We start from the raw sequence: 9,853 nt of genomic DNA, 5'->3' as shown, positions 1-9,853 counted from the left end.
AGTAGAGGGAAGAGATCCTTCGGGCATGCCTTGTTGAGATCGGTGACATCGATGCACATCCTCCACTTACCATTGTGTTTCTGGATCATGACTGGGTTAGCTACCCATTTTGGATACTGTACCTCATGGATGAAGCCTGCTTCTAGGAGCTTGTCGATCTCCTCTCGAAGTGCTTCCTTTCGGTTGGCGGAGAACCGACGCGCCTTCTGCTTTACTGGTCGCATGTCCGTCGTATAGACAACTTATGCTCAATCACATCTCTAGGGACTCCGAGCATATCAGACGGACTCCATAAAAATATGTTCGCATTCACCTAGAGGAAAGTGATAAGCGTGAGTTCTTATTTAGGGTCCAGGCCAGTCCATATCCAGACCATACTAGATGGATCGACGTTATTTAGGAAAATTGCCGAGCCGATCATCTGGGTTGGCAACGACATGGACTTTCATCGGACGACCACTAAGCCTAGAGTCCTCGGGTTGTGACCTGGGAGTTATCTCAACCATGTCGAGGCTCCTCTTGTCACAGTGTAGGGTCGTCTTCGTGTTGCCAAAAACAGTGATGGCCCCCGCGGACCAGGGATCTTGATTGTCTGGTATGCATAATGGGCAACAACCATGAACTGGTCTATCGCGGGTCATCCTAGGATCGTGTTATAAGCGGTCCTGAAGTCCGCCACATCGAACAAAACCCTTTCGGTCCTAAAGTTATTCGGAGAGCTAAAGGTGTTGGGTAGCTCAATTTGCCCCAACGGTTTGGCCGAGGAGCCAGATGTAATTCCGAAGAAAGGAGGAGACGACCTCAACACACCCCTAGAAATCTGTACGGCGTCCAGCGTATCGGTGAAGAGGAGGTTGATGGAGCACCCTCTATCAACCAGTATGTGATCCAGTCGAAATGTTTTGTATTGTGGGTTCGACCACAATAGGATAGTGACCAGGGCGCTTGATGTACGCAGGGTGGTCCACCTGGTTGAAGGTGAGAGGTACCTCTAACCACTTCATATGAGAGCTTGGACTCGACATGGTTGCTCACACCTAACGGACCACCGACTTGTTCTCCCTGTTTGAGGAATACGTTGCAGTACCTCCGAAGATGTGATGGACCATATGGTCAGCCTACTAGAACCCTAGCGCCGACTGGTCAGGGGTGGCCCCATCCTCGCCATCGTTGTCACGCCTAGGTTTGCACTCCCTAAGCTCCTTATCGATGATGCTCCACACGACCTTGCACTCGGTTAGGTCATGGGCGTCTGTTCGATGGATTGGGTAGTAGCCTTTGCCCTTCTTCTCGTCTTTTTTCTCGAAACGCCTACATGGTTAGCTGCTCTACTTGACCACCATGACCTCGAGTGGTCTTGCCTTCCGCTTGTTTTGCTTTTTATCCTTCCAACTGACCTCTTTGGAAGAGACAAGTCAGTCAGCGGTTTGCTGCGGCTTCATGCCGCTCTGGCACCCTCGTGCCTCAGCAGCATGCACGCACTTGTCTACGAGCTCGAAGAGCTCGGTGGTGCTCTGGACTTGCTTGGTGGCTAGCTTTTCGACCACCTTCTGGTCTTTGACCCCCCCCCCTTTAGAAGGCAATGACCACAGATTCACTTGTGATCTTTGGAATGGTGTTCCAGCATTCGGTGAAACGCCGGATGAAGTCTCGCAGCGACTCATCCTGTCACTGCTTGATTTGGTACAGGCCATGCTCAACCCGTGGACCAACCCGTAGGGGAGGCTCATAAGCTAGGACCGAGCTGAGTCGGTCAACGTGATCGGGAAATAGTTCGCCATGACCTTCCCATTACCACCCGCGGCTTGCACCATGGCAGTGTAGATCTGTAGGAATTCCTCTGGGTTAGAAGAGGCATCCTACTTTTTGACTAGGACCAGTTGAAACTTGTCCGGCCAGCGCACCTCTCACAACTGGGTTGATAAGGTGTTGCACCTTGTCCCATAATGGGGATCCCCCGATTGATAGGAGGCTACATATGCTTGAGGAGAGAGACGACTGTCACGAGGTCCTGACGACTGGATGGAGGAATCTAACGCCTCTCTGTGAGGGGGAGGTGAGCGGTCCTCCTGCTCTCGGTTGGCCCTCTAGTCCTAGATCACTCTGCGGAGGTCACATTGGCGAAGAGAGTCACACAAGTCGGGGGTTTGGCTATCCCAATGTGACGGGGTTCTCCTAGTAACCCCTGTTATAGTGAGGGCACGGGATTTGTCCTGCCGCAGGGCATGCTGCGATTCCTGGTGACCACGACCATCATCAGTCCTGGAAATGGGCATGGTCCTTGCCGTTGTGACTTGACGTTATGCGGTTTCTACCAGGAAAGCGAGGTTGCACAACCATGGCACCACTTGCGAACCCTCTGGTATTGCCACAGGTGTGTAACTAAGAAGCATTCATACGGTCTGCAGGTTTTGTGTGAGCGTCATGACCTTGAAGTCAAGTTGCTGATCACGGAGTGGTGAAATATCACAAGGGAGGGAGCCCATGACATTCGCGTGATGCGAAGGCCTAGGCGATGATGCCCTCAAGGACTGCTTTCTCGGCAGGTGCTCCTCTGAGTGGCATTGTAGTTGTTGGGGCTGTATCAGAGCGTCTCCTTGTCCGGCACTGGGCGGGTTCCCCTCTGGGAGTATGGCCTGGGGGTTACCACCGGTGCCTGGGGGACGAGAACCTCCAATGTCCCCCGCTGCATGAGCTGCCATGCAGACTTCTCATTGGGTCTCGAAGTCCTCAAACTCTATTTCGGTATCCCAAGCTTGGAGTACACCAGGCTCATCTGGGTCATATCCCATGATGAACATCACACAATATTTGGGGTCCTCGCAATGGGACTCAACAGTCGTCGTGGATTTAGCCATAGGTAGCCCAATCAGGTTATCGAAACTTACCGAAACGCGAAAACGCACCTCCTACCTAGCGCGCCAACTTTCGAAGGTTAATTCCTGACAATGTGTCCGGGGTATTTCGGTTGATGGGAGTGTGATCAACATTTGTTACGAGTGTGAGTGTGTATGATGATGAACTCAAGAACATAAGGGGTTATCTAGGTTCAGGCCTCTCATAGGATAACAACCCTATGTCTTGTGTATTTTCTTATGATGGGGATCAACTTGGTTGTCCAAAGAGTTTCGTTCTTCACAATCCTGATCGCCCCTCCTTTATATAGTAGGAGGAGAGGCGTATACAGAAACAGTACATGCCAGAACTATGACTGTCTCATTCCTACGAAAAACCCGTACTACGAGACCATCATTATGGAGAGTGGGCATACTCAGTCTACCTGGTCGTCTTACGTATCCTGTCCCATCAGCTGCACATCGTCACGCCCACTTGCGAGACCGTCGCCTCCGCCTGCAGGGCCATCTTGTAGCATTAATTGCTATGGAATGGGCCACTGCACCACTGCGCTGGCCACAACTTCGCTCGCCGAAAGGAGATACCTGTAAAAGAAAAACATTTGAGTGAATATTATTAAATGAGATTAGACTAGTTAGTTGAATATCTGTCCCATAACCAGCAAAGATTTCTTTCCATGATAAGAAGACTAGTCGCGCAAGTCCTACCAAAAGTACGAGTCGAAGTTAGCTTTTGATAACAACTACTATCAACAGACCTTTGCTGATGTAAGCCTAAAGAACAGATGACCTCTATTTTTTACATCGAATTGTATAAGATGTACTATTAATATTGTTTGAATCTATTACTGGGTATAGATAATGCATAACAGCTATGCATGAGACAGGTGGGAAACGAACCGGCCTGTCTAATGTTACCGGGCCACGAATCGGGGCTGGCCGACGGACCGGCCTGTCTAATGTTACCGGGCCCGGTCACGCCCTCAGAAGCGTACCCACCGAAACGCCACACTCCCACTACTTTTCGGCGGCCGCACCGAAACCGTCGGGGCGTTGTTGCCTGTTGGTGGAGGCGGAGTGGCGTCCTCGTTCGTTGCCTTCGCTTCAACCAACCGAGAGCGAGCGAGCCGTCCACCCCACCACCGAGGTTACCGCGGTCTCTCTCCCTCCTCTCGCGCGCGCGGCCGGCCGGGGAGGTGGGAGGCGGCGGCGATGGGCAGCGAGGACGTCCTCGTCGAGATCCACCCCCGCGAGCTCCGCTTCCTCTGTACGTGCCGCCCCTCGCTCCCCACTCACCGATCCTCTCTCTCTAACCCAATGGTTCGAGTTGCCGTGATCCATCCGTAATCGAATGGGTTGCTCGGTCGAATGAAGCTCTGATCGTTTGCTTATTAGCTGGTGATGCGTGATTCGGTCGATCCGTTCGTGTTCTGCCGCTTGGGTCTGGTTGGGGTTTTGACGGGTGGGGTTTAACCATGCTTTGATTAAGGTTTACTGCCTAAAATGTACGAAAAATTCCTACAATGTCACGCGATCTGGTCATTGCTCTGCGTGTGCTTTTTTTTTTTAATTTGAAATTTCGCTTTGCGATTGTACCGTTACAACCTAATTTTTGGTGCGGGTTAGCGAATTTTTCGGGGTTCAGCTAGTACTAGCAAAATACTACAGTCTATGGAGATTATTATGTTCTTCTCCCCCCTACTGTGTTAGGATGTTATTCTTCAGAGGTTAGTAAATGTGTACTAGGATTTCATAGTCTTAGATCATACTTTCAAAGTATCATGTAGACTGGTGAATTACTTTTTATACCATCTCTGAATATATATCTGACTCTCTTGTTATCAGTTGAGGTGAAGAAGCAGAGTTCATGTTCTGTCCATCTAGCGAACAGATCAGATCAATATGTTGCATTTAAGGTTGGTCTGCAATTTTAACTTAAAATTCATGTTTTTGTGTTGTAAGCGCAAGCTTTTTCTCATACTGGTGTCTGGTAATGCTTGATGCCAAAGTTCCATATGAATCTGCCCTTTACCCTAGTATTTTTTTTTTCTTTTCAAAAATTGTGTCCCCAACAATTTCATACATTTGCACTTATCATTTTTTTCTGTTTAATTGCTTGGTTTTTGAAAATGGAACCATTCATATTTATCATTGATCGAGCATTTATTACAAACTCTAATCTTGCTACCATAATTTTGCCAGATCAAAACAACTTCTCCAAAAAGATACTGTGTTCGGCCAAATGTAGGAGTTATTCTTCCAAGGGCATCACAACATTTTGTAGGTAAATGCTATCTTCTACTGGCTGACGGTGATAATGGCATTTTGGCATATTCAGATTTCAGAATTGATTGCAGTAGACTGTCACGCAAGCTAGATGTTCTCTTTTCCTGATAGACATAGGTTTTTTTTTAAGAAATTGAATCATATGCTAATCTTCTGGTTATGCAAAGTTAACATTTATAGCTTGCCAAGACAAAATCCATTGTCGCATAAGCCAATTTCTTTTTAACAGCTGTTGTATTAATTAAAACAGCATGTCATGCTTTGCTTTTGATGAAGAGAAAAGGCTTTATGCATTTTTTGTTCCTTTTTTTCAGTTTATTTACTTTTCTTTTTATTGCCTTTTTATTTTATTTTTGTTTAACCTTTTGTTTCATTAAATGTAGTTACTATGCAAGCGCAAAAGAATGCTCCACCAGATCTGCAAATAAAAGACAAGTTCCTTGTGCAGACAACAGTTGTTCCTTTTGGTACAGCTGATGAAGACATTGTTCCTGCTTTTGTAAGTATGCAGCAATTTATGCTTTTGGCTTTTGTGATGTTGCTTTGCATCTTTTACGCCAATTTTCTAAATTGGCTGAATCTTTTTTGTAGTTTTCCAAAGAAACTGACCAGTATATTGAGGAGAATAAGCTGAGAGTTGTCCTTGTCAGCACGAGTCAGCCTCAAGAAGAGCAACTCATCACTGGAGTTGCCCATGCCAAGTCAACAGTTGAGGTTCCTATGGCAGAAGAGATACTGGATAATATGAATGAAGTACCTAATGTGGTGAATGAAGTTCATCATCCCCTGAAAGCAAGCTATCCCCCTTTAAGGGAAACTCCTGCAATTTTGAGTGAAATTCCCTCCCCTGTAAAAGAAAGTCGTACTGTTCTGCAAGATTTTCTAGTCCCATCAAAAGAAGCTCCATTTAGTTTGACAGAATCTGCTCCCATTTTGAAAGAAACCTCTGCTGTCTCTGTTGAGTCTCATTATTCTTCAACAAAAACAAGTGCAACCTTAAACGAATCTCCACCATTGAAAGATACTCCTGCCCCACGAGAACTTGCAATTTTAAGTGATAAAGGACCTGCCAATGCTGAGAACCTTGATCTATCTCATGTAGGTTTCTTTTTATGTATTGTATATGTTCTGCTAACTCCTTTTAGCTTATTCGCGAACCAAATCTGCCGTTTTAACCGTTTATTTGATACTCTTTTGAGTTCATTTAGCTATGTTCATGGCAAGTGAAGTATTCTCACCAAATTGCATTACGATATTTTATCTTGGTGATGAATATTAAATACAGTCACTTGGCTATTAATCGATAATTCTCATGTGTTTGCTTTGCATTCTACTGTTTAACTCTGTTTATTACTCTTTAGCAGGTAACCGAAGATGTTCAGAATTTACAGTCGAAGCTTAATAATCTTGAAGCAAAACTAGAAGATGTAAGAAATATTTAGTGCGAACATTTTGAGTTGAGTTGAGGGATTATGGAATCTCTTCTGAGGGCACTTTCTGAATTGCCACATTGTTGGATCGTCTTTCTGTAGGCTGAAACTTTGATTGTAAAATTGAGGGAAGAGACCAGAACCACCATCCAAGAGCGGGACAAACTACAGAAAGATATGGTAAAATTTTAACTCCACATTCATATACACCATAACTGAAGCATGAAAGAACAACTCTAAGCTCTCTGTGTTGTCCCTTTGACTTTGGCATGGGGTTGCCATGCTTTGCTTTCATCTGTCCATTTAAGTCAAGTGACAGTCACCTGACCCAAAATTTTGTTGAATACATCCAGGTCATTAGTACTGTCTGCACATGGTCTTCCAGCTTGCCATAGCCAAACAGTCCCTACCAGTGTTGGGCCGTTGGCCTATTCATATATAGAAAAGCACCTCTTAGTCTAACTTTTTAACAATAGCCAAAACCTGTAGAGTTCTGTTGCTGGCATCCAATAAATTGGCATTGTGGTCAGAATTCACAAGCCCAAATAAATGGCTACTTGATAAGTTGGCATCATGTTTTATGTTCAATGGGGACTGCTAGCATCTGAGCCAAATAGAAGTCAAATGTTAATGTATAGTTTGTGCTCGTAGTTAGGTAATTTTACCTTTAATTTTCTAATCCAGGCAACTCTCGAAGACTTATGGCCAAGTTGTCTATGTTGTCAAAATATTCCTTTGCATGCTAATTATGTATTGTTTCTGAAGTATCAGCGGGGGCAGAACATACTTTTTTTCTTCATGGCAGGACATACTTCATGAACTTTACGAGCTTGTATATCCATATCCTGCTTTACAATCCACAGTTGCTTCCCTTACTATTGTTTAACACTGCACATGCTTATCTGTCCACAGAGTGTACTCGTCTCCTGTCCGTTTCTAACCGGTTTGCATCTCTTGATTAGGTATTCTTGAAAAGGGGCCAGGCCGGTTTTCCGCTGCTGTTTGTCCTCTACATGGCATTTGTTGGCATGTCACTTGGTTACCTGTTGCACGTATTGGAGATGAGGCACCTGGGCGTAGCTGAGCTTTCTGGGAGCGGCTGAGAGTCCGAGAGGGAGGTAACCTTGCGGCACTTAATCAGAGAGGGATTACTGTCGCGTGATGATGTCACATCATCGGTTCCGAGGGCTTTCCATAAAGCTGAGGTTGCTAATAACTGGAATGTATAGAGCAGCTTGATTTCAAATTGTATAGAACTATTATAGAAGATATTTACCTGAAGACTAAACAGAAAATTCCCCATATTTTCCTTTTGGAGTCAGTACATGTAGCTCTGGAGTCTGGATGCTATTTCTCGGTGTTATTGTTATGATTTTTTAAAAAGAAAATGACAGAAATTTAAGAGGAGACTGACGATTGGTTGCTACGAATACAAGTTTGTTATTTCCCTCAAAAAGAGACTACTTTGTTAAGATGTTTGTACTGTATATTGTATCATTAATGCCTATATATGCGCCTCCAAGGCTCCATGCCGGCCAATGAAGTTCGCGGGAGACGAATGAACCTCACCGAACCACGAGTTGGTGGCGTTTAAACAAACTCAAGTCCGGCGGGCAGCGGCCGGCGTGCCGGCCGACGGAGTTTCTGAGAAAGGAAATTGGCCGGCACATGAGTTGCCCAGCCCAACACTTGCTGCCAACCTCTAGTTTGTCCATGGCTTCCCAAACTTGTCGCGCCCCTTTGGTTGTCGACGCGTCACGGTTGACTTTTCCGCGCATGCGAGTATGCCGTTGCATTGCATGCGAGCACGTCGGGTGCTATAAAAGCAGCCGTGCCACAACGGCGTCTCTTTGCCTCCAATCCTTCAAGCTAGCCCGACGACACCTCTCCTCCGTTCCCTCTCTCTCCTCTCCGATCGCGTTCTCTCTCTTCCCCTCCTCACCTGTGTCGTCGGCGTCGCCAGCGCCGGCCATGGGTTGCGGTGGCTCCAAGGATGACGTGGCCACAGGCAACACCACCGCCAGCGCCGGCGGCAAGCTCCTCCGGAGGAAGTCATCCGTCCCCACCAGCCACACCTCCTCCTCCTCGTCCTCCGGCAAAACCGGCGTCGTCGTCAAGGACGTCGTGAAGGAGACGGCCGCCGGCGAGGCCAAGGAAGACGTCGTCGAGGTGACATCCACCGAGAAGTCCATCGCTGCTTCTGTCGTCGAAGAAAAAACAGAGGAGGTGGTGGTGGTGAAGAAGGATGTCGCCGACGATGTTGCTGACGCTGCCCCTGCCATTGAGTTCACGGTGACCGAGGCCGTGGCGGCACCGGCGCCCGAAGCGGAGCAAGTCAAGAAGGCGGAGGAGCAGCAGCTGCCGGAGTCCTTCATGGCCGATGTGGAGCCGCCCAAGGTTGACGAGGCCAAGGAGGTGGTACTCAACGATGAGGAGGAGAGGAAGGTAGAGAAGGTTGAGGAGAGCAAAAACGTCGAGGAGAAGGTGATGTCTCCTGCAGTCCCGCTCCGACAAATGCGGACGTACGGTAAGTTTACTTGGCATATCTAACACTTTTTTCAAATCAGAAATTAGCAAATAATTTGGTCACATTATCTGTGGATCTTGTCGATCACAATAGCGCACGAGAGAGGAGAAATTGATGTGTGCATGTCATGAATTTTTTAGTTGAATCAGTTGGGCAGCAGAACAGTACCACGGAGCCCGTGGAGGCCAAACCGGTCGACCAGCACAAGGTAGAGGAGGTGGCCGTCTCAGAATCGTCGGAGAAGAAGAACAACGCCGACGCCGAACAAACCACCGCCGCACCAAGTGAACCGCCGGCCAACTAATTAATTAGAAAGGAGGCAAAAAGACGCGTGACGCGTGCATCCAAGCTAAAGAGAGATGAGATCCGAATTGATCAATCCGGTCGTGTTCTTAAATTGGTTTGTGCGTGTATCTGATGCGTGGAATCAATGTGCTCGTCGATCGATCTATGCGTGTATATGACGTGCAACCGTGCATGAGCTGTGAAGTAGTTTATATACCCGAACCGAATGCTTTCAACTGGCCTCATGGGATGACAACGGGATCTATATACCCTGTAAGGCTAATTTGGTGTGCCCAAATCCTTGTCCCATCATGTGGTTTGGCTCGGGATCCGGTCCACTCAAACAGGGCCGTAGGATGCCGTCCCATCTCCATCCATATTCCTATTTAGCTAGGAGTCAAATCAGGAATTTTTTTACATTTTTTAATATTAATATTTAAATAAATAGATCTTTGATAGAAAGATTTGTA

General features: G+C 46.9%; 2 protein-coding genes across 3 annotated transcripts; both read left to right on the top strand.

Moving 5' to 3' along the window:
• Positions 1–3,881: 3,881 nt before the first annotated feature.
• On the top strand, positions 3,882–7,981 carry LOC133928777 (vesicle-associated protein 2-2-like). 2 transcript variants are annotated; one of them, XM_062375259.1, is made up of 8 exons: positions 3,882–4,122; positions 4,701–4,771; positions 5,058–5,139; positions 5,525–5,640; positions 5,733–6,239; positions 6,503–6,568; positions 6,674–6,751; positions 7,534–7,981. In XM_062375259.1, the coding sequence occupies exons 1-8, from the start codon at positions 4,068–4,070 to the stop codon at positions 7,672–7,674; spliced, it is 1,116 nt and encodes a 371-aa protein (XP_062231243.1). In that variant the 5' UTR covers positions 3,882–4,067; the 3' UTR covers positions 7,675–7,981. The 2 variants fall into 2 exon arrangements, with proteins under 2 accessions (XP_062231243.1, XP_062231244.1); XM_062375260.1 differs by having other exon boundaries at positions 3,883–4,122; positions 6,506–6,568.
• Positions 7,982–8,446: 465 nt separating this feature from the next.
• Positions 8,447–9,549, top strand: LOC133929868 (patellin-2-like). The gene is made up of 2 exons (XM_062376624.1): positions 8,447–9,098; positions 9,239–9,549. Exons 1-2 carry the CDS (start codon positions 8,543–8,545, stop codon positions 9,400–9,402), a joined length of 720 nt encoding a protein of 239 aa, XP_062232608.1. The 5' UTR covers positions 8,447–8,542; the 3' UTR covers positions 9,403–9,549.
• Positions 9,550–9,853: the final 304 nt, after the last annotated feature.

The sequence above is a fragment of the Phragmites australis genome, chromosome 9 (assembly GCF_958298935.1).
Source record: "Phragmites australis chromosome 9, lpPhrAust1.1, whole genome shotgun sequence".
Classification (NCBI taxonomy): Eukaryota; Viridiplantae; Streptophyta; class Magnoliopsida; order Poales; family Poaceae; genus Phragmites; species Phragmites australis.
The sequence above is the reverse complement of the archived record's forward strand: the minus strand, read 5'-3'. Positions and strand labels throughout refer to the sequence as shown.